Below are 25,066 nucleotides of genomic sequence, written 5' to 3' on the forward strand. Positions count from 1 at the left end.
GACACAGTACACCAAATTGTAGCTTTAGCTGAACACTGTGAGGAGGACGCACTACCCTAACTTGTAGCTTTAGCTGAACACTGTGCAGAGGTCACACTAAACTGACTTGTAGCTTTAACTGAACACTGTGAGGAGGACTCACTACACTAAATGTAAATAGTCTAGCTGCCTGACTGTGGTAATAATAGGATCAAAAGAACACCAGCAATTTTCTTCAGGTAGCTGTAAATACTGTAACAAGACAAGCCTGCCTGTCAGTAGGAAGATAACAGGAACGGATCTAGCTAAACCGAACACAGTGTATATATATATATATATATATATATATATATATATATATATATATATATATATATATATATATACAACACCTGGGATGCATATATATACACAATACACTGTAAGTGCAGCTAACTCGCTGACTGTCCTGCCTAATCTAGCTAACTCAAATGAAATGACACTCTCTCCGTCTATCTAAGCATGCTGGAACACACTACACAGGGCCGCCGTGCAGGAGGCCTTATATAGTTTAGGGCGTGTTCTAAACCCCCTGAGCCACAATTGGCCAAAGCCACCCTGGCTTTGGCCAATTACAGCTCTCTCTACTGACAGCGCTGTGATTGGCCAAGCATGCGGGTCATAGTGCATGCTTGGCCAATCATCAGCCAGCAATGCACTGCGATGCCGCAGTGAATTATGGGCCGTGACATGCCACGCAAATTTGGCGCGAACGCCCCATAACGTTTGCAATTCGGCGAACGATCGGACAGCCGATGTTCGAGTCGAACATGGGTTCGACTCGAACGCGAAACTCATCCCTAGTGGCAAAGTGGTTGTGATATCCTGACCGGACGTCATATGACATGATCAGGATAACATAGTCGGCATGCGGCGTTCAGAGGTGCTGTGTGTCAGTCTGACACACCGCAACTCTGATCATGGTATCGAGCCTCTGACAGAGGCTTCTTACCACATGATCAGCTGTGACCAATCACAGCTGATGATCGCGTGAACCAGGAAGTGCTGGTACATGGCTTTCCTCGGTTCACACTGACGGGGAGATCCGATCGGCGGCTCTCCCTGTCAGAGGGAGGGGTCTGTGCTGATAATCAGCACATTGATTATCAGCACAGCTCCCATAAAATGGTGCCCATCAGCTGCCAATCAGTGCCCAACACTTTCCAGTCTGTCCCCATAATAAACGCCTGTCAGTGCCCACAACAGTGCCAATGAGTGCCCAAAAAAGTGCCAATCAGTGCCATTCAGTAATGCCTGTCAGTAGCTCCTCATCAGTGCTGCATATCCAGTGCCACCTATAAGTGCCCATCAGTGCTGCCTATCAGTGCCCCCAATCAGTGCTGCCTATCAGTGCCCATAATTTTTATTTTTATTTTAATTATCGGTCTTTTTATGTTTATAGCGCAAAAATTAAAAACCACAGAGGTGATCAAATACCACCAAAAGAAAGCTGTATTTGTGGGAAGAAAATGTTAAAAATTGAGTTTGGGTACAGAGTTACATGACTGCACAATTGTCATTCAAAGTGCGACAGCACTGAAAGTTAAAAATTAACCTGGGCAGGAAGGGGGGAAAGTGCCTGGTATTGAAGTGGTTAAAGACAGCAATACATGACTATTATTGCTGATTTGCAATCAATCATGTTTCTTTATAATAACCTTCATTTCTAAACAGCTGACTGTTTTATTTTAGGTTCGAGTGCCGTTGGATGAGGAATTTCCATTGTATTTTGTTTCTTCATATAAATGGCCTCAGTATATTCACAGGCCTTTAGATCAAAAGAATTGTGCAGCATCCTGGGCATTTTCAACAGCAAGTAATATATAATACACTTTATTACATTATATTATTTATTGCAAAAGTAAATAAATTGTAAGAATTTAATTCTCAGCTCTTAGAGTATATCCAAAGGCATCTTTTTTCCTTTACATATAGTAAAAAATGGTTAAAACACATGCCAGTTTTTTTGTTTTGTCGGTTGGAAATATTTCTGTTCACTTTCTGTCCTGGACACAAAAAAGGAAATGAGATGAAAATTCTTCTTAGATAATTATTACCAGATTTAGTGTCCCCATTGGAAGATTTTCCCTCTATTCCTGCCCCGGTGAAATTTGTAAACTTATAGATTTGCCATCAATTTCTCTCCCAATCACAAGGACAAATAGAGAAGATGAAGCCCCCCAGCAGGTACACAGACAACAATATAAACTTGACAGAGGCTCTAACACCTTTCAGTTCTATCATAAATAAAAAAGTTTAAATTTTCACAATTAATTTTTTTTTTTTTTCAGTCAAAGCAAGAATGGTAGTTTAATGTGTGCCTGTAAGAACCAATCAATTAAACATTTTCTCCTTACTGTATGTGAAATGCTGTGGGATTTTAGTTGCCAATTAGGGAGGAATGACAGCGCAACATCTTGCTGGTTTGGCCATTGAGCGAGTAATACCCACAACAGGTGAGATGGGTAGATGTTGGTGAATTGTCTCCACCAAGAGAATTGATAGTGTGCCATAGACCTAAGACCCTTAGTTGCTCATGGAGAATGACCTCTTTCCTATCAGATACCTGCCAATAAATCTTTTAATCGATTAACCTAAATCCTATAACTCAAACAATAATAAATATTGCTAAATATGTTTTTTTAACAAATAATCTATAATAGGGAAAACATTCCTGCTGCCTCCTTTATAAGAAATATATCTCTCTCATGAAATCAAATCAATGTTAATAGATTCCAGAAGGCTCTAAAACAATGATAGAAATTCAAAGCATGAAGTGTTAAAGTTCATTAAAATGTACATGCAAAAGTCCCACACGATATAACTGCAAATAGCTGTGTTCCAATCGTGCACGAAAGATGATGTGATTATCCCACTCCAAGTGCTCACCCTATAAGAGTCTCACTCACTACGTGGTTATGCCTTATATATACAGTATCTCACAAAAGTGAGTACACCCCTCACATTTTTGTAAATATTTTATTATATCTTTTCATATGACAACACTGAAGAAATGACACTTTGCTACAATGTAAAGTAGTGAGTTTGCATCTTGTATAAGGCCTCTTTCACACGGACGATCCGTTCAGGTCTGCCTGTCAGTTTTTTAGGTGGACCTGAACGGACACTCCATAGACCTCTATGGCGCGTCGGATGTCAGCGGTGACATGTCTGCTGACATCAGACCCGCTCCGATCCGAAAAAGTGTGACGGAGGAAAAACCTACTTTTCCATCCGTCTGCGGATCAGATCGGGTGACGACGGACCCCACGGTCCATCTTCATCCGATCCCCCATAGGGGAGAGCGGCACTCTGACTGGTCCATCGCTGCACAGTGTGCAGAGACGGACCTGTCATCTGCCTGCTCAGCGGGGATCGACGGAGCGATCCCCGCTGAGCAGAGCGGGCTCCGTACACGGACACGTCCGTGTAAAAGAGCCTTAACAGTGTAAATTTGCAAAATAACTCAACACCCAGCCATTAACATCTAAACTGCTGACAACAAAAGTGAGTACACCCCTAAGCGAAAATGTACAAATTTGGCCCAAAGTGTCAATATTTTGTGTAGCCACCATTATTTTCCAGCACTGCCTTAACACTCTTGGGCATGGAGTTCACCAGAGCTTCACAGATTGGCACTGGAGCTGGTGGATGTTAGAGACCTTGCGCTCCTCTACCTTCCGTTTGAGGATGCCCCACAGATGCTTAATAGGGTTTAGGTCTGGAGACATGCTTAGCCAGTCCATCACCTTTACCCTCAGCTTCTTTAGCAAGGCAGTGGTCATCTTGGAGGTGTGTTTGGGGTCATTATCATGTTGGAATACTGCCCTGCGGCCCATCTCTGAAGGGAGGGGATCATGCTCTGCTTCAGTATGTCACAGTACATGTTGGCATTCATGGTTCCCTCAATGAATTGTAGCTTCCCCAGTGCTGACAGCACTCATGCAGCCCCAGACCATGACCACTGAGGAAGATACAGAAACCCCTTGTATCGACACACGTTGGGGAAGGGGACAGGATGTAACCTTTGGCAGGTGATCTGCTGGGAACGATTAGCACACCATCCCCTTATCGGCTGATTTCTCACACTCAATCACGCTTTATATAGAGTGGCACACTGATGCGCCTGGCTAATTGGGAACCAATCCAGGATTCCAGATATACTGCTTAACCCGGAAGTGGTTCTAATGCGTGTATTGACCAAGCCTAACAGCAAGGTCACATGCTCTAAGATGAGCATCCAATACCTAGGGGGGAGCACCTGAGTGAGAATACAGCACTTTGCTATTGGATTATTTTCACAGCATTTACCGAATCGCATGGATTTTTTTTTTAGAACTTATAGATTGTCATCTTTTTGAACTCAGCACAGCACATTGAAGCAATTTCATTTTTTATATTTTGGATCAATTGCTTGCTATGATCCTATGGACTTTTGGTTTTAAAGCATACAGATAAATATCACATGAATGCACATTGTCACTTTATTATATTCATTAGCAATATTGCATGTTTTATTTTATTGTAATCTTTATATATTGCACTATTATCACTATATAGCTATTAAGTTAGAGCTTTATACTCCCACCACAATGCTTGACTGTAGGCAAGGCACACTTGTCTTTGTACTCCTCACCTGGTTGCACGCTTGACACCATCTGAACCAAATAAGTTTAACTTGGTCTCATCAGACCACAGGACATGGTTCCAGTAATCCATGTCCTTAGTCTGCTTGTCTTCAGCAAACTGTTTGCAGGCTTTCTTGTGCATCATCTTTCGAAGAGGCTTCCTTCTGGGACGACAGCCATGCAGACCAATTTGATGTAGTGTGCAGCGTATGGTCTGAGCACTGATAGTCTGACCCCCCCCACCCCTTTAACCTCTGCAGCAATGCAGAGCCAACCTCTGGATATGATGCCGAGCACGTGCATTCAACTTATTGAGGCCTGTTCTGAGTGGAACCTGTTCTGTTAAACCACTGTATGATCTTGGCCACCATGCTGCTGCTTAGTTTCAGGGTCTTGACAATTTTCTTATAGCCTAGGCTATCTTTATGTAAAGCAACAATTCTTTTTTTTTCAGATCCTCAGAGAGTTCTTTGTCATGAGGTGCCATGTTGAACTTCCAGTGACCAGTATGAGAGAGTGAGAGCATTAACACCAAATTTAACACACCTGCTCCCCATTCACACCTGAGACCTTGTAACACTAACGAGTCACATGACACTGGGAGGGAAAATGGCTAATTGGGCCCAATTTAGACATTTTCACTTAGGGGTGTACTCACTTTTGTTGTCAGCGGTTTGGACATTAATGGCTGTGTTTTGAGTTATTTTGAGGGTACAGCAAATTTACACTGTTATACAAGCTGTACACTCATTTCTTTACATTGTAGCAAAGTGTAATTTCTTCAGTGTTGTCACATATGAAAAGATATAATAAAATATTTACAAAAAGGTGAGGGGTATACTAACTTTTGCGAGATACTGTAAATGCTCGGCATAAATCGCTCAGAATGCACCACTCCTTTGGAAGAGTCTCCCCATACACTGAGAATTATAATCCAGTCGTTCCTCAGATATTGTGCAAAGAAAAGGGAACTCACATGGGGGGTTATTTACTAAAGGAAAATCCACTCTGCACTGCAAGTGCACTTGGAAGTAAAGTCGCTGTAGATCCGAGGGGGTTCAAGTGAGAAAAATAAAAAACAGCAATTTAGCTTGCACATGATTGGATGATAAAATCAGCAGAGCTTCCACTCATTTCAGATCTACCCCTTAGATTTATAGCCACTGCACTTCCAAGTGCACTTGCAGTGCAAAGTGGATTTGCCTTTTGTAAATAACCCCCATAGTGTATTACTATAAAAACATTAAAATTTATTAAACATCCAATAACTACTCAGAAACATAAAGATGTCAAAGATATATCATAAATCTCAGCTGATCACTTAGGAGTGCATTTGTCTGTCTCACACATCCTTGGCAACACCTCCAGGATAATGTGTTGTGTCAATACAGATTGCCATGCAGCTACACCTTGAGGCAGCATTTTATTCACTGATTTTTTTTCAAAGGGCTAAGCTGCATGGCACAGCAACTGTTAGTGCAAAGCTGCAAAACTTTATTTTCCGAGTGATGTATATTTCATAAACATTTCAAGCTGTTTAAATGTCCCTAATTAATAGTATTAAATTATATTTTCTTCATTAAATATGATTGGTCTTAGTTAAAACATAAATAGAAATATACATTTATTTTACATCCCATTTTCCCGGTACCTGTTGATAATGAGTTTATTTGAGTATATAATACCAGCAGTTAGAGTCTTAAAGGGTAGAAAAGTCAAAAGATAGAAATTTTTATCTTTTTATTTTTAGCGGTAAATAATTGGAAAAAAAAATCAAAATCTTTTTTCCAAACACATCCTATTTGATGGCATGAGCACAGTTAAAGAGGGTTTGCACACTAACACTATGCTAAATAAATGTACCATCACTGCCAGTGACATTACCTCCCCTCAAGTCAACTATGTGATAACACACACTAATGCCGCGTACACACGGTCGGACTTTTCGTCTACAAAAGTCCAACGGACGCTGACGGACTAAAGCTGGCTGGTAATCCAATCGTGTGTGGGCTTCTCCGGACTTTCAACGGACTTTTTTAGCCTCAAATCCGACGGACTTTAGATTTGAAACATGCTTCAAATCTTTACGTCGTAAGTACGACGGACCCGAAATCCGCTCGTCTGTGTGCTAGTCCGACGGACAAAAACCCATGCTAGGGCAGCTATTGGCTACTGGCTATGAACTTCCTTATTTTAGTCCGGTGTACGTCATCACGTACGAATCCGTCGGACTTTTGTGTGGTCGTGTGTAGGCAAGTCCGTTCGTAAGAAAGTCTGCCGCAAGTCCGCCGAAGGTACGTCGGAAGTCTGTCGGACAGGCTGTCGGACTTTTGTAGACGAAAAGTCCGACCGTGTGTACGCGGCATAAGATTTCCCAGTCCTTTTCCAGGCCAATGGGAAGATAAAGAAGGAGAATATCTCACCCAAGTGCAAACTCACCATGATGAGGCTTTAAGCACTTTAATATTTTCCCACTGTGTATCACATTTCAGAAATTGTTCCACAATTTTAGAATTATATATTATGAATCAATTTAATGAAATAAATGTGTGGTGTCCTTGGTGTTGCAAGAGTGTTGCTAAATATGCTGATACCAGTCAATATGCCCACCAGCACTCAAAGTATACTTACCCTAATTGTTTTTAGTTACTGGAATACCGCCCTTTTGAAGAGTGAATGATGACAGAGACAGAGACAGAGAGATATGTTTAAGTACTGCGCCAACTATTTAAATAACTTTTGTGTACCACCACTATTTATCTGTTACCATGGACCTTGACAGTGTATTTATTAAATTGTCCTAACTGTGCCCTATGTGAATAACTATTTATTCAGTGTCAAACACTATGAATTGTACCCTTTAAAAAATATAAATTATACGTGCTCATGTGCCCACATGAAAAAACATATAAAAAAACATATGAAAGAACGTATCCTAAACCATAGGGTTCAAACCCATACATGCAATATCAACATGAACATGTGTAGAAAACACCAATATATATATATATATATATATATATATATATATATATATATATATATATATATATATATAAATAAATTAGGAAACTGCTGTTGTAACATAAATAACCATTCAATATATTTTTAGTAAAAAGTTCACTGCACTCAGTGCAGTGAGTGATTCCCAGTAGCTGATAAGTCCCAAATAAGTCGTCTCAGTGAGTGATTAGCCAGTTCCTTTGGATTCATCTCTTAATTGTGCAACTAAGTATCACCCTTTTGTGATTCCACCACCACTTATAGATTGGCCACTCAACAGAAATAGGTGAATGTGTGCCTTTGGTTTATTAGTTGGATAACCACTCCACACAATGGATCAATCTGCACACTCTTCAGACTACCAGTTCTAATGGAAAATAAATGGCCATCGTGGTATAGTATGTCTAAACTTATTTATTAAAAAGGTATAAAAAGACTATTTCACTCACATATTTCTGTGCCCATAAGCCGGCACCAAGCTGTTTCAGCCGTGTATGCAGGGTCCGGAATACTGGTGTGTGCGTTCCCCTGTTTATTTCCTATGCTGCGTGTGTTCTAAGCCTCGCTATCACGTTGCCTGTGTTCCAAGCCTCCCTCTCACTAGGCAGGAAGTGACGTCAAAATCTCCCAGCAGCCTCTATGCATTTCGCAAATGTTGATTGCGTCATCAGGAAGCTGCTGAGATTATGTACTGCACTATACTTATACTGTTGGATCCTATCATTACACTCCGGTGTGTTAGTTAGCTTATGTCCCAGCCCCGGAAGCAATGAATCCGCCATTTCGAGTGTTGGCGGCGTACATCCATTACCGCCTATGTGGTCCGGCTTGGGTTCAATAGCCCGTAGTCGGGAACAATTCCGTTCTCACCCCACTGACTACATTCCTAGTCTGTGTACCTATTATTATGTTTAAGGGTTATTTCTCTCCTTCCTCGTGGACCAGTTTCACCCGCTCATTGCTGCCCATACTTTCTTGTTTACTATGGAGTCTACGGAAGTAAAAAATCCTATTTCTTGCTATATTTTCCCACATGTTTGCACAATATTGGCCATCCCACCATTAGTAGGGTCTCCCCACCCACACAGCTGGCCAGCTTTTACAAAAAAACAATAATTTAACAATACAAAAGACACTTACAATTTAATAAATGCATAAAAACAACTTAAAAAGGAATATAATTATAGCCATGCACTTCTATATAGATTATACTTATTAGCTGTCAAGAGTCATCATAAAGATTGTTTCAACTCTCCTAATCATATGAGATAATATGAAGAAGTAAAAAATGAACATTATTAAAAATAAACTGAAAATAGAAATAATAAAAATATTAAAGTGTGCAGATAAAAATAAAATAAAATAAAACTAAATAAAAATAAACATTAAAATTAAAATTAAATAAAAATAAATATGAAAATACAATAAAAATAAACAAAAATACAAATAAAAATAAAATAAAAAAAAAATTAAAAAAAAATTAAAAAATGTGAAAAAATAAAAAAGAGAAAAAAATGAAAAAGAATAAAAAGGAAACTAAGATCTATACATAGTGCTCAATAATCTTCTATGAAACAGTTTACGTCAAGTTCCACATTCAAATATCCAATATGTTTCGTATATACGCGCCTATTAGTGTCTTGAGGCGATTCAGTTCGCATTTGCAGTGCTATATAAATCATTCATTCATTTATTCATTCATACAGTGTATATATAGATATAGATCTATATCTATCTATCTATATATATATATAATATCTATATAATATCAATCACTTTTTTAAAACATTTTTGTATGCTATGGGTAAGGCTGCGCAGCATTTGTAGTATTGTGTCTTTCTACATGTAGCCAATAAAGAATTTACGTCAAGATCACTCCAAGCTGCCAGCTTTATTTGATAAGGATTTGCTATTGTGGGAACACCATAGCCAGAGCACTGGTCTCCAGCTTCTCCAGATTCAATATAGCAATAAAGCTTGGGTAAACATATTTCTTTAGCACTCAAATTGTGCTTCAAGTGCCATATTAGCTGATGTTTTGCACCATTCTTCTATCTATTCAGGAGAGGTTGTGTGTTAATATTACCATTAATCTAACACTTACAATCAACCCTTATTACTAAACCTACACCTTAACCTTCTCCCTTAACCTAAGCATGAAAACAATTAAACTTTCACCTATCCTTAAAAATGTTGCCCCCAATCTTTGACTTAACCCTCAAAAGTGAAGTGCAGCTGCAATCTCCCAACTGTTTATCTCTTTATAGTTTGGTATCCAGGCATGTTATGGTTAATGACTGCTTTTTGATAGGAAATGCCTTAAAAGAGAGGGGAGAGTCTTATCAGGTTTGTTGCCAAGTGCTGATTACAGTGGATCTAACTCTGGTGTTATTGGACTGCAAAGTCATATTTAGATTCCCCTCACAACTGTTGTTCTGGGAAAATAAATATAGGACATGAAAATAGAAGCTGTTGGTAGATATCTATAAAACTGCATATATATTTCTGTGACATAAAATTGGCTTTAACCTTAACCTATCCTTTAAAAGTTAGCCTCCTAACCTAAAATGTTAATCTCAATATTAAAATAGGGACAGTTTCATTTCTCCCTCACATAAGAAAAATGTGTAACTTTTATAAAAGCCATTCTAGCCAAGCATATGCACATATGTTACCTCACAGACGTGGGCCTTTTTCTATGGGCCCACAGAAATGCATACCTGTGTTCATGCCATTGCGCTTAAACACATTACCGCAGCATGGAGACTGAACTGTCAAATCTCCTGGTCTCATAATAACGATCAGGAGCTGGGAGAACTGGCATTTGATCATGTTATTACTGATATAGGCAATCTTGCATCTCACTTATCTGTGAGGAAGAAAATAATATTGTATGTTTTCTGCTCTTTAGAAGAGAAGTCTGTGAAACAGTCTGTAAAAAAAATCTTAAAAAAATAAATAAGACCTTATACACACACATTCTGGGAGTCAAAACTAAAACTTTTTTGGCCAGTTTTACATTGATAATGAAAAAAAAAAGGAGTTATCTTTTAACATTTACAAAACAGAGGAAGACTCAATTTATCCTTAAAAAACAAGGTATAACTCATATGAATACACAAAGTAGCTGCAAAGATATATTATTTAGTTTTACTAACACATACCAAAGTTGCAAATCTGATATTAAGATTTGTTTTGAACTTCATCCTTAAGGGTTGTAGTACCTCCTGTTTCCTGCCAGTCCCCTTGTATATTCAGACCTTCTTGTTTGTTCCTGACCACTCTGTACTAACATGGTATGTTTGCATCCCTACTTTGTCCCTGAGACATGAAGGAAGCTGTGCTAATGCACAGCATTTTCCTGTAGTTAGTCTGTGATGTCAATGGCTGATAAGCCCTACATTGAGAGCAGCCATGTAACCGCCCATAACAAAAGATAAAAAAGGTGTTTGTGTATCACAACTATAAGTGTGAACTTTCATAGGTATGCGGGTGACACAGTGAGTTAGATCATTGTAAATAGTAGGCAATTTTATTCTGCGGCACCTGCATGTTGAAAATAGAAAAACGGTTAAGGCAAACAGAGCAAGAGGTTCAATAATTACAAGTGCACTTACCATTTGGCATTAAAACATCAACAAATTAATTTAACAGTTCACTACCCTTTGCCTAGCTAAGCTAACTGTCCCAAACTTGTCCATAGGTGAGCTCACAAAGGCTGATTGGAGCCCAGAACAACTGCGCAGTGATAGATTCCTTTTAAAGGCAATATAGCAAAGCTGGCAATATACTGTATTAGTAGAACTTTTTTTTTACATTTTTATTTTAGGAATATTTGTGTGATTTTGTAATTGCTAATTGGGTGCAAATTTCCATTCATTTTTGACCACTGCGACAATAAAATTCAAAAATGCAGGATGGAAAAAAATGTCATACAAACAGGTTTTTAATAGTGTAAATGGTTTCTGTTTGGGAAATTGCATTCATTCCAAAATCAAATGTTGCAAGCAAACAAAATTTTTGACGTACTTTCAAGCGACATTCATCCAATCCAATGTACAAAGAATTTCCATACGATTGTTCATATATATATTCATATAAATATTTGTTTAAAAATCTACTAGGTATAGCTAGCTTAACAAATGTATTGGGATACTACACAATGACAAAATAACAGGTGAGTGGTCCCCTTGAGATAATTCACTTTGGATAAAGTCTCTTCCCAGACAGTTTACTTTATTTAGCAGACAATACTGTAAAGCTATCATTTTGTATTTATTTCTGTATGCAGCTGAACTTTCCCTGAGTATGCAATACAGTCCTTCCCATTAGTTCCTGATTAGATAAAAAAAATACCTAAGCATATGGCAGTTCTGTGTTGTAGCAGAGGCTGTCACTGTAGCATGATGAACTTCTTTACAGAGCCCACGTGCCACTTACATTGCAGCAGTCTGGACCCCTACTTTTACTGCTTAGGCAGATAGAAGAAACAGGTGGAATCATTTCCTACTTCTCTGCGCTTTCCTCTAAACCATGAACAAACTGGAATCTTACTAATCAGTCTAACAGGATGTATCTCTGAAGGTTCTCTTGGCTACCCTCTTCTAGAATGCTCTCCCATTGATCTTCTTCTTCTCTGACTATGTTGCAGAACTTTCCTCCCTCTTGTGTCTTATGATCTCCAGGTTGGCACATGCATCTCCCTGTTTCCCTTTAAAAGAGGACAAGTGCTGGTTGCTGGTATCTTCTAGTGACCTTTATTGGCAGAGAAGATTTATATGAAATAGTAAACAATTGCTACCGCATAACAGGTTAATATGTCTGCATTGCAAATTACATTTTTCTACTTTTCACCACAGTAGATAATATATACTCTATTTTTTGTCTTATTTTGTTAAAGTTGGTTATTTCCTGTAGCTAGGGATGAGCTTTATGAGATCGACTCGAACATTGACTGTTCGATCGTTCGTCAAAATGCGAACATTATGGGGCGTTCGTGCCAAATTCGAGTGGCGTGTCACGCCCTATAATGCACTATGACCCGCATGCTTTGGCCAATCACAGCGCCGTCAGCACAGAGAGCCATATTTGGCCAAAGGCAGTTCTTTGGTGTGGGCCTTTTTTGATACGTGTGCAGCAGATCGCACCGTTGCAACATATGTCTGAAGTGTATCAAGCATGGCCAAAACAGAAGCTGCTTAACCAGACATATGTCGATCTCCCATGCAGTTGGTAACAGTACTTAAAAGACCCACACCAAAGAACAAGGCGGACCTCTTCTTACTCCTCATCAGCTGGGATCTCCAACCCTACTATACCTTCAGTCCTCTCAGAAATCTGCACTGAGAGGAATGAAGGTGTAGAATTAGGTGTGCGAAGTACTTGCAGGCAATCTGCTATCGCTACACCAACATCCGATTGTAGCAGGCAAATATCCCTACCCCAGTTGCTAAACCATCGAAAGAAATTTGGTACCAGCCATCCACATGCTCAGTGGCTGAATGCTAGCTTGACTATATTGCTAGCACTCCAACTGCTGCCTTTTCAGCTGGTAGACTCTGCCCCTTTTGTGAATTTGTGGAATGTGTGGTACCTCAGTGGCAGGTGCCCAAACACCATTTCTTTTCACGGAAGGCCATTCTGGCTCTCTACCGGCATGTGGAAGGCAATGTCTTGGCCTTGTTGGACAGGGCAGTCAGTGGTAAGGTGCATATTACCGCTGACTTATGGTCCAGCAGGCATAGACAGGGATGTTACCTTTCTTTCACGGCGCACTGGGTAACTCTGCTGGCAGCTAGGAAGGATGCAGGACAGGGTGCAGTATTGTTGGAGCTTGTTCTGCCACCACGCCTCCAAAATGCTAGTAGTGGTGATTCTGCTACACCTCTCTCCTCCACCCCCTCCTCTTCTTCTTTCTCTATGTCCTCTTCCTCTGCAAATTTGTCCTCGGAACCAGCGGTGCTCCGTAGGTGTTCAAGGGACTATGCAAGCACTCAGGCAAAAAGATGCCATGTGGTGCTTGAGTTGGTCTGCTTAGGGGACAGGAGCCACACTGGGGCAGAGATTCTGTCAGTGCTGCAGGGGCAGACTCAGAGGCGGTTGACGCCACGCCAGCTTCAGCCAGGAATGGTGGTTTGCAACAATGGCACCAACGTCCTCTCCACCCTCCGACAGGGACAATTGACCCATGTTCCCTGTTTGGCTCACGTCCTTAATTTGGTGTGCAGCGGTTCTTGTGCAGGTCCCCTTGCTTACAGGATCTCCTGAGGCAGGCCAGGAAAGTCTGTGGGCATTTCCGACAGTCATATAATGCCAGTGCTCGGCTGGCTGACCTTCAAAAGGAATGCAACCTGCCCAAGAACCGCCTCATTTGTGACATGCCCACCAGGTGGAACTCAATGTTGGCAATGATGCAGCGGCTGCACGCACAGCAGAGGGCCATCAATGAGTACCTGTGTGAGTATGGCACCAGGACAGGGTCAGGGGAGCTTGGCTTTTTTTTCGCCATGCCAGTGGCTACTGATCAAGGATGCATGCACTGTCCTGTCACCATTTGAGGAGGCCACAAGGATGGTGAGCAGTGACAGTGTAAGCATCAGTGATACTGTCCCTCTTATCTTCCTGTTGGAGCACACGCTTCATGGAATAATGGACAGGGCACTTGAGGCAGAACAGAGGGAGGAAGAGGAGGACTTCCTTACCTCTCAAGACCCCCTTTATCCAGACAGTATTCCTGCGGGCCCGCCGATCACACAGGAAGAGGATGAGGAGGATTGTGTCAGCATGGAGGTGGAGCCTAGCACTCAGCATCAGCAGCAGTTTTCAAGGGATTGTTTTTAGTCCCCAGAAACCCATGGACTTGTACGTGGCTGGGAGGAGGTGGCTGTGGATCATGTCATCCTTAGTGACCCAGAGGACTCCAGATCCTATGCCTCAGCAGACCTTCGCTGCATGGCCTCCCTGATCCTGCAAAGCCTGCGAAAGGACCCTCGGATTTGTGGTATCAAGGAGAGAGATCATTACTGGCTGCCAACCCTTCTTGATCCACATTACAAGGGTAAGGTTGCGGAACTTATCCAGCCTTCGCGGAGGGAGCAGAGGATGAAACATCTTCGGGAGGCCTTGCAGAAAGGTTTGTGCAATGCATTTCCAGAGCCAGGGAAGTTACAATTTCCTGGTCCTCCTGGACAACGTGTTGCTGAGACTTTGATCAGTCACAGAAGGAGCGGTGGAGATGAGCTCAGACAATTCTTTCCCAAGGTCTGATCGGTTCCAGCAACCATCGCCAGCATCTGTTTTACATGATGCAGGAATACCTAGGGGCAAGATCAGACTTGAAGACCTTTCCAACCAAAAATCCACTGGGTTACTGGGTCTTGAGGATGGATCACTGGCCAGAGCTTGCACAATATGCAATTGAGCTACTGGCCTGTCCTGCACCCAGCGTTCTTTCTGATGGCACATTCAGTGCTGCTGGAGGCTTTGTAACCGATCACAGAGTGCACCCATCCACATCCACCTTCATAAATATGAATAAGTCTTGGATCACCAGCTACCAAGCACCTGATGCTGATGTAACCGATTAATTTTTCTATGAATGTGAGATCCCTTGAAGACTGCCTATGCTGAGTAACTATCCTGTTATGCTCAATGACTATCCTATTCCTCCTCAATGTTCATGTTGATAGGTTCTAAGATCATTTTTGTTTCAGGGCACCACCAATGCCTAAGGCCCAATTTTTCTTCCCCCGTTTAACAGGAGTGTATAATTATATTTTTTTCTGTAATATTTCACAGCAGGGCTCATTCCTGCGCTCAACTAGAGTATCTGTGAGGGCTTACAGTGTTGTGGCACCACCAACACACCACCAACAAAGGCCCAATTTTTCTGCCCCTGTTCAACAGGGGCATGTAATTACAATTCTTGATATAATATTTCAGAGCAGGGCCCATTCCAGCACCCACCAAGAGTAACTGTGAGGGCTCTGCAATTTTCTGCAGAGTATATAGGGCAGGCCGTATAGTATATAAAGGCGGTCCCCTACTTTCAAACATCCGACTTACAAACGACTCCTATTTACAAACGGAGGGAGACAACAGGAAGTGAGAGGAAATCTACCCCTAGGAAGGGAAATTCTCTCCTGTTATAGGGCGTACACACGGTCGGACTTTGTTCGGACATTCCGACAACAAAATCCTAGGATTTTTTCCGACGGATGTTGGCTCAAACTTGTCTTGCATACACACGGTCACACAAAGTTGTTGGAAAATCCAATCGTTCTAAACGCGGTGACGTAAAACACGTACGTCGGGACTATAAACGGGGCAGTGGCCAATAGCTTTCATTTCTTTATTTATTCTGAGCATGCGTGGCACTTTGTCCGTCGGATTTATGTACACACGATCGGAATTTCCGACAACGGATTTTGTTGTCGGAAAATTTTATCTCCTGCTCTCCAACTTTGTGTGTCGGAAAATCCGATGGAAAATGTCCGATGGAGCCCACACACGGTCGGAATTTCCGACAACACGCTCCGATCGGACATTTTCCATCGGAAAATCCGACCGTGTGTACGGGGCATTAGAGTTAATATGGGAAAAAGGTGTCTCCACTGATGCTTTATCACCAATCCTTGTTTCCCTAATAACCCCAAATTTTAAAAATCCAATTGTCACTGGGACAGAAAGTGAGGTGAAATCTTCTGAACAGGGGCACAGACAGCAAAACAAATGTTACAGGGGTGATAACCCTTCCCTATGTTATCCAAAAAGCTTAAAAATTGATTTTTTTGGCTGGAGCTACACTTACAAAATGTACCTGTTCCAAATTACAAACAGATTCAACTTAAGAACAAACCTACAGTCCCTGTCTTGTTTGGACCGCCTGTATACTGCTGTTCAGAGTATATAGAGCCTGGGGGCCCTATGCCTTTTCTTTTTTTAATTTGGGTGTGGGGTTCCCCTTAATATCCATACAAGACTCAAAGGGCCTGGTAATGGGCTGGGGGGGTACCCATGCCGTTTTTCTCAATAATTTTCATCCATATTGCCAGGACCCGACATTACATTACACCCGCAAGCAGTTTTAAATGGCTTATTCCTTTAGAAATGTAATTTTGTGCAGGGACTGTTCTAAACATGGGAAACAAGCGCCACTTTACAGGCATACTATAGTCACCCCCAGGTACGATATTTAAAGGAATATTTCACTTTTATTTTTTCACTTTAGGCATTATTAAAATCACTGCTCCCGAAAAAAAACGTCCGTTTTTGAAACTTTTTTTTGCATTGATACATGGGGCAGGATCCGGGTCCCCAAACACTTTTTATGACAATAAATTGCATATTAGCCTTTAAAATTCACATTTTTGATTTTTCACGTTCAGGTCCCATAGACTTTAACGGTGTTCGAATGTTCGCGCAAACTTTCGGTCCATTCGCGAACCGAACCAAGAGGTGTTTGGCTCATCCCTACCTGTAGCTCTGTTGGCATGCTCTTAACTCAAAAAGAGTTTGCTCTCATGAAAGAATTGGTGCTTAGTGTTTTTGATAAACACTTTTGCATGGTGGTGGGAAGACGGACTACAACCTACACTTTAACCATTTCAGCCCCGGAAGATTTTACCCCCTTCCTGACCAGAGCAATTTTTACAGTTTGGCACTGTGTCAGTTTAACTGACAATTGTGTAGTCAATCAATGCTGTACCCAAACGAAATTTGCACCCTTTTTTTCCCACAAATAGAGCTTTCTTTGGGTGGTATTTGATCTCCCCTGCACCCCTGCGGTTTTTATTTTTTGCGCTATAAACAAAAAAAGAGCAACAATTTTGAAAAAAAAAAAAACAATATTTTTTACTTTTTGCTATAATAAATACCCCCCAAATTTTTTTCAAAAAACAAATTTTTTCATCAGTTTAGGCCGATATATATTCTTCTACATATTTTTGGTAAAAAAATTGCAATAAGCGTGTATTGATTGGTTTGCGGAAAAGTTATAGCATCTACAAACTATGGGAAAGATTTATGGCATTTTATGGCATTTTTATTATTATTTTTTTTAGTAATACTTTTTAAATTTTTTTTTACTAGTAATGGCAGTGATCTGCATTTTTTAATGGTATTGTGACATTGTGGCAGACAGATTGGACACTTTTGACACATTTTTGGGACCACTGACATTTATACAGCGATCAATGCTATAAAAATGCACTGATTATTGTGTAAATGTCACTGGCAGGGAAGGGGTTAACACTAGGGGGCGATCAAGGGGCTAAATGTGTGTTCCTTCCCCGTGTTCTAACTATATGGGGGTGCAATCTTGCCCGCCGGTCATGCGCCCTCTGGCGGCCACTAAGGGGAAGGATGAACCCATACCCATAATGGCTCTCCTGGGATTTCGCCCAGGAAAGCCATTGTGCCACAGTATATCTGCGTATACAGCCAGCAATTTTTTTTTTAACCAGCAAGGCAAACTTATAATGTGCTAGTATGCATGTGAAACTTAACTTATAACAAAGCCCTCCAGCAGCAAGCTGTCACCGTTGACAGTGCTTCCATCTTCACCTGGTCTGCCTTCTAGGTTCGCAGACTCTGGCTGTGTGAATGTCTGAAGCCATAAAGCTTACCTATAGGGAAAATTCATTAATTCAGCTTCTAAACATGAATATATATTCTTCTGGTATCAAAACCTTACAGTCCTGCATGTATAATGCCAATATCTTGATGTCAATACTAACTATTTAAGTTTCAAGCGGAAGCCTTAAAAAATGCCTGAATGCGTTCCTCTTTAAACACTAACCTAGTGCTTATAGACTCTGACTTTCTACACCATTATGCACAATGATAAACAAATACATTTGGAACTCATAACAGTCTCTATGAGAAGGATTTACTAAAACAGGAGCGTGCAAAATCTGGTGCAGTTTTGCATAGAAACCAGTCAGCTTCCAGGTTTTAGCCTTCGTTCACATCGGAGTGATTTGTCATGCAATGGTAAGTCGATGTCACACCGATTTCCAAAAGTAGTTCCTGCACTACTTTTGGTGACTTAGGGGGTGGTTTCAATAGACATCTGTGCATGAATCCGCAGAGATGTCTTTCAAATCGCCCCCGAACTTGCACTGAAATGCTGGTTTGAAATTGTGCAAGTTCAGCTGAACTCGCATGATATGAAACCCGCGTTCAGTGTGAACGAGGGCTTATTGTCAAAGCTTAATCGAACAGGCTGAAGTTAGAAGCTGATTGGATATCATGCCCAGCTGCATCAGGTTCTGAGTGCTTCAGTTTTAGTAACCCCCCCCCCTCAATATGTGTTTTAACAATATATATATATATATTTCTTGTGTTTGAAATTACATTAGCGTTATGATAGTAGAGATGCAAAAAAAGCTCTGTGGACTTTTTGTAAAAATAAATGATGGCTACTTTTAATATGAATATGTGCTCTTCTTATTGCAGGTGTTGCAGCAGATCGGATAGCAATACACTCTGAGGGACACTACACATCAAACCTCTCTCCCCAACATTTAATCTCTTGTAATGTTCACAATCAAAATGGGTGCAGAGGAGGACACATAGATGGTGCTTGGTGGTTCCTGAGAAAACGTGGGTAAATATATTTTAAAATAAGAACATATGTGGAACAAATTATAATTTAAAGTAAACTAAGTAAAGTAAATAGGTCATAAATTGTTTAAATGTGGTCATAAAAATGTTTATTTCCCTTTTAGGGCTCATTCTGCTGTTTTGTACATATCTGTATGAATCTGTATCTCAGTCTATGGGTCCATTTGCACAGCTGCGTATAGCAATGGAAATTTTCTACTGCATATAGCAGCATTAAAAGAAGGGGGCTGCATCTGGTGCTATCCAGCAGGCAGCATATAAGGATTGGCTCCTGGCAGATATGTCAATAACAACAATGAGATTACACACTGCCAGTCTGAATGAAGCACTAGCAGTGCTTGCGCAGAACAAGCTGTGCATGTGCCGCCAGTGAACCAATGACTGATTCAGTCTGTCAGTGTGCAATTACACATTGTTGTTATTACCATGTTGGTCAGGAGCATTGGAGGTGGTCAGTAAGATCCTGGATACTGGATGCTGTGCACATGTATACAAATGTTACATGCCTCTAGCAAATGCACAGAATGCCATTAAAATCTTGCGTATTTTGAATACCAAATGCCAAATATGCAAGTAATTGGCTATAAAAGGGGTATGGGGGTCTGGGTACTGCCCTGGGGGATATGTATCATTGCAAATAAAAAAAAAAAAAAAAACAATTGTTTTTTCAGGAGCAATGATTTTAAATGCCTTTAGTGCCTGGGGGTCCTCTTAGTCTGCCTGTAAAGTGACGCATCTGCAGCATGCATAGAACATGCTGCAGCAAAAGTGACATTTCTAAAAAAAAAAAGATTTAAATCATATTTCAATTGACCCGTGGTTGCAATTAAAATAAAAATATAATAAAGAAAAAGACCCTTTGGGTCTGGTATGGATTTTAAGAGGAACCCCACGACAGAATTAAAAAAAAAACAGCGTGGGTTCCCCCTCAAAATTCACACCGGACCCTTATCCGAGCACGCAGCCTGGCAGGTCAGGAAAGGGGGGCATGAGCGAGTGCCTCCCCCTCCCCCCTGAACCATACCAGGCCACATGCCCTTAACATGGGGGGTGCTTTGGGCAGGGATCTGGATTCTTTAACAAGGAGGCCCCCAGATCATGGCCCCTCCCCCATGGGACTAAGTATGGGGTACAAATTACCCTACCCATTCACCAAAAAAGTGTCAATAAGTTAATAAAAACACAGAGACAGTTTTTTTTCCTTTTATTAAAAAATAAAAAAAAACCCTGAAGTAAATCCAATTAGCTTGCAATAATTAACTTGCTGTTAATAATCTTATAACTGATTATGTATTTTTTCCAGGTTGGTATCGCATGAATGCTATCCTTTTATAGCAGAAGACAGTAACATTGTACATACCATGTGCAACCTTTCAAGTGCTACAGACAAATATGGCAAAAGCTATGCAACAAAACCCTGCCCAAACAGTTTTGTTGATTCTAATTACCTCTATCAGTGCAGTCCACCTTATAGGATACCATCAAATGCAAGTATATCATGTTTAACCAGTTCAGGCTCACATGGTTGATATAGAGGAAGACAAATATGAATAGAACATTGTATTATTTGGTTCTCTGGCAGTTTTGGGGATTGTCATTAATAGTTTGATAGCTATTTCAACAAATACTAGCCTTGCTTATGATAAAGAGTATGTAAACCCTAACAATGCATTTCTCATCAACTGTGTTATGGTGGGGCAGTGAAAACATAAAAACAAACCCATGGAGGTAATAATGGCTGCAGGCTTGTTTTTTTTTTTATGCTACAATGTGTTAGTTTAGGTTTGAATTTATGTGGGTGGATGTACAGCCACTCAACCAATTCAGCATATTCTATTGCATTTCAGTGTGCTCCCTATCAACTCCCCATTCCGTGAATGGTGAATATTGTGAAATTCCCATTCCCTGATCTCCTCCATGGAGATCTGTTTGACCTGTTGGCACAGGAGGCATCAGGATTCATAACATACTACATGTCTTATAAAGAACACCTGTTACTATTATAATATAGGGGGCATATCAGCCCTTTTGTGACAGAAAAAAATGTAAGAAAGTAAAAAACATATAAAAAAAGTAAGATAACATACTTAATGACTAAAAAAAAAATTAGAAGAATTCTACCATACTCAAGCACATAAGCACACACACAAACTTATATACATGTATGCAGTCAGGAAACACATGTATATAAATCTATATTACATATCAAACATCCCCATGCATACCAAAAATAGAACAATACATACATAGGAAAACGGGTGCATATTCGCTGCAACCTTCCCACATAAAAGCTCCGCTCCGGTACTCAGACCTTGAGGCTGCTGACACCTCCAACGTACCAGAATAAAGGAAAGGGATGGTTGGCACTCAGGATGACATCCAAAATAGTATTTCTTTATTAAATGCATGTACAAAGCTGTAAAACAGCCTATGTGTTTTGGATGTTAGTCCTAAGCCATGACTAAGGACTAATGTCCGAAACACGTAGGATGGTTTACAGCTTTGTACATGCATTTAATAAAAAAATACTATTTTGGATGCCATCCTGAGTGCCGGTCATCCCTTTCCTTTATTTTAATACATACATAGGATTTTCAATTTTAGTTGAATTATTTTGTAATAATATTGAGTACGCATATGGGAGCAGACATGTCTTATGCTTCTTGCGTGATAGTACTGCACAATGATTATGCTTTACTGTTCTTCTCTCTAATTGCAAGTTTATTAGCCAGGTTTGACCAGTAAAGAATCTCAGAAGTTGTTTATTGGGAAGGCTGACATTTGAACAGCCAACAAAGAGAGAATCTACAAATATGTACAGTATATGTAACACAGTTATGAAACTATGCTCCAATCATGAAAGACTGTAAAAGTCACATTACTTTCAGCTAAACTTTCCACTAAAAGAAGTGTACTTTTCCTTTTATTTTCTGGTGTCTACTAGGATAAGTAACTTTAATGTTTTGTTTAAATACAGGAAAGGGCAATCATGAAAGAAATATTTGAAAATGGTCCAGTGCAAGGTAAATGACACTTAAAATGCAGACAGATGCTTTTTATTAGGTTAGACAACATATACTGTATTGTTAAAAAAAAACGTTTATATGTACATAAAGCACAAAGGAGAAGTGTGTGTGTCTGTTCACTTAGCAAAGCTAAAATTCTGTTCAATTTAAATATTATTGTCTAGTTGTTCTCCCTCTATCATAGCAGTTAAGTACACCAAGCACACATTAATATTAATATAATTATTATGCAGTTGTGCATTCAGTCAACATGTGGAGCCATAGCCTCTGTTTTGACATATTGAGCTAATTCATCTTTTTTCCATTCTGAAAGTAGGTCTTTGTTTACAGAGCTTGAAAAAATGGCCCAGAAAGCCCAGTAACAGGTTTTGAATCAGATAAATAAGGTGACTAGATTTTTTAAATTAAATCTGGAGACTGATTTTTTTTTATTGGCAAATGGCAAACCATTTTATAGGCATATTTTCCTTAAATTATATATGCAGCGTATGTGGTATGTGTTTATGGAATGATTGTATGATTTATACGTTATTTTTCACATTTCCTCTATGAGATTAAAAAAGAGATACTTCTTAGAATTTTTTGGGATATGACTACCAAATGTTAAGAAGATAAGACAGAGAAAAAACTTGGAGAGAGCAATGGGGTGGCAAAATTCAAATCCAATCTGGGCAAGGACAGCTCCAGACATTTTTTTTTGAATATCCAGTGCAAATCAAACAATATATTGCAATATAGTAGTGATGGTGTCACGCCATATGTAAAAATATTTTGAGAAATTGCAGAGCTTCAATATGCAAATAATGGTGAAATCCCCTACATACAATAATAACAGAGGTACAAATCAACTAGTGTATTAGAACATACAGTTAGGTCCATATATGTTTGGACACAGGCGCAATTTTCATACTCTTGGCTCTGTATGCCACCAGAATAAAATTAAAACAAAACAATCCAAATTAATTTGAAGTGCAGACTTTCAGCTTTAATTCAAGGAGTTGAACATAAATATCAAGTGCAAATTGTATGAACTGCAACCATTTTTATTCACAGTCCCCCATTTTCAGAGGCTCAAATGTACAGTGCCCTGAAAAAGTATTCATACCCCTTGAACATTTTGTCATATTACAACTAAAAACGTAAATGTATTTTTCATGTTCTCATATACTGGTTGATTTGCATCTCTGTTATTATTATTGTATGTAGGGGGTCTCACCATTATTTGCACATTGAAGCTCTGCAATTTCTCAAAATATTTTTTGCAGATGGAGTGACACCATAGGTTTAGGTTTTACCATTGCACTTAAAAGTCCACTTGTACAATTTTATAGATGAAGTATAGGGCAGCACTGCATTTTTTGCTTTTTAATGACTTGCATTACATGAGGGAACCAGCTAACAAGATTCTCTTATTGCTTTAGAGATTTTTTTAGTTGTATGTAGTTTATTTACTTGATTTGTTATGTCCTCTGTATACTGGTAACCACTGGCCCTGCATATTGGTGGTCAGTGTGCTCCTGTATGCTGGTGGTCAGTGTGGCCCCATATGCTGTTGGTCAGTGTACCCCTGTATGCTGGTGGTCAGCTTACCCCTGTATGCTACGTGCAGGGTACAGGAGGATGCTACGCACAGGGTTCAGGAGGATGCTACATGCAGGGTTCAGGAGGATGCTATGTGCAGAGTGCAGGGTTCAGGAGAATACTACATGCAGGGTGCCGGGTTCAGCAGGATGCTATGTGCAGGGATCAGGAGGATGCTACGTGCAGGGTGCAGGGTTCAGGGTTATGCTACATGCAGAGTGCAGGGTTCAGGAGGATGCTATGTACAGAGTGCAGGATTCAGGAGAATACTACGTACGGAGTGCAGGGCTCAGGAGGATGCTACGTACAGAGTGCAGGTCTCAGGGGGATGCTACATTCAGAGTGCAGGGCTCAGGAGGATACTACGTACAGAGTGAAGGGCTCAGGAGGATGCTATGTACAGAGTGCAGGGCTCAGAAGGATGCTACGTACAGAGTGCAGGGCTCAGGATGATGCTACGTACAGAGTGCGTGGCTCAGGAGGATGCTATGTACAGAGTGCAGGGCTCAGGAGGATGCTACGTGCAGAGCTCAGGAGTGTACTATGTACAGAGGGCAGGCTCAGGAGTGTACTACAGAGTGCAGGGCTCAGGAGGATGCTATGTACAGGGTGCAGAGTTCAGTAGTGTACACAGTTGCAAATTGGCTGATTCCCTTGAATAGATTGCATGACATAAGGATGCAGTTGCAAGGAAGCTATCAGTTGCGGCAAGTGTCCATCGGGAAAAGAATGTCATTTTTGTTTTGGCGGGTTGATGAAATTGGTGGTAATCGTGAGCGAGGATTTATGGCGTGGAATTTTTGTTTTGTTTTGTCTTTTAACCACATGAAAACCATACTGTTTCACCCCTTTCCTGCCTAGGCCATTTTTTAATTTTCAGTGCTGTCACACTTTGAATGACAATTACTCAGTCATGCAACACTGTCCCACATTAATTTTATCTAATTTTCTTAGGACAGGTAGAGCTTTATTTTGAGGATATGTAACCACTTAAGGACCGGAAGGATTTTTCCCCTTATTGACAGGACTTTTTTGCGATACGGCACTATGTTGCTTTAACTGACAATTGCGCGGTCGTGCGACATTGTATCCAAACAAAATTGACGTCCTTTTTTTCCCACAAATAGAGCTTTCTTTTGGTGGTATTTGATCACCTCTCCGGTTTTTATTTTTTGCGTTATAAAC

The 25,066-nt window shown here is 40.3% G+C and overlaps 1 protein-coding gene across 1 annotated transcript in view; it reads left to right on the forward strand.

Moving 5' to 3' along the window:
• TINAG (tubulointerstitial nephritis antigen) overlaps nt 1-25,066 on the forward strand; it is a 190,446-nt gene that overhangs the window by 80,752 nt on the left and 84,628 nt on the right. Inside the window, exons 5-8 of the mRNA XM_073626681.1 lie at nt 1,711-1,834; nt 19,107-19,257; nt 20,578-20,761; nt 22,252-22,297. Coding sequence (XP_073482782.1) covers nt 1,711-1,834; nt 19,107-19,257; nt 20,578-20,761; nt 22,252-22,297 — 505 coding nt within the window. The remainder of the gene's footprint in view (nt 1-1,710; nt 1,835-19,106; nt 19,258-20,577; nt 20,762-22,251; nt 22,298-25,066) is intronic.

The sequence above is a fragment of the Aquarana catesbeiana genome, linkage group LG04 (genome assembly GCF_042186555.1).
Source record: "Aquarana catesbeiana isolate 2022-GZ linkage group LG04, ASM4218655v1, whole genome shotgun sequence".
NCBI lineage: Eukaryota > Metazoa > Chordata > Amphibia > Anura > Ranidae > Aquarana > Aquarana catesbeiana.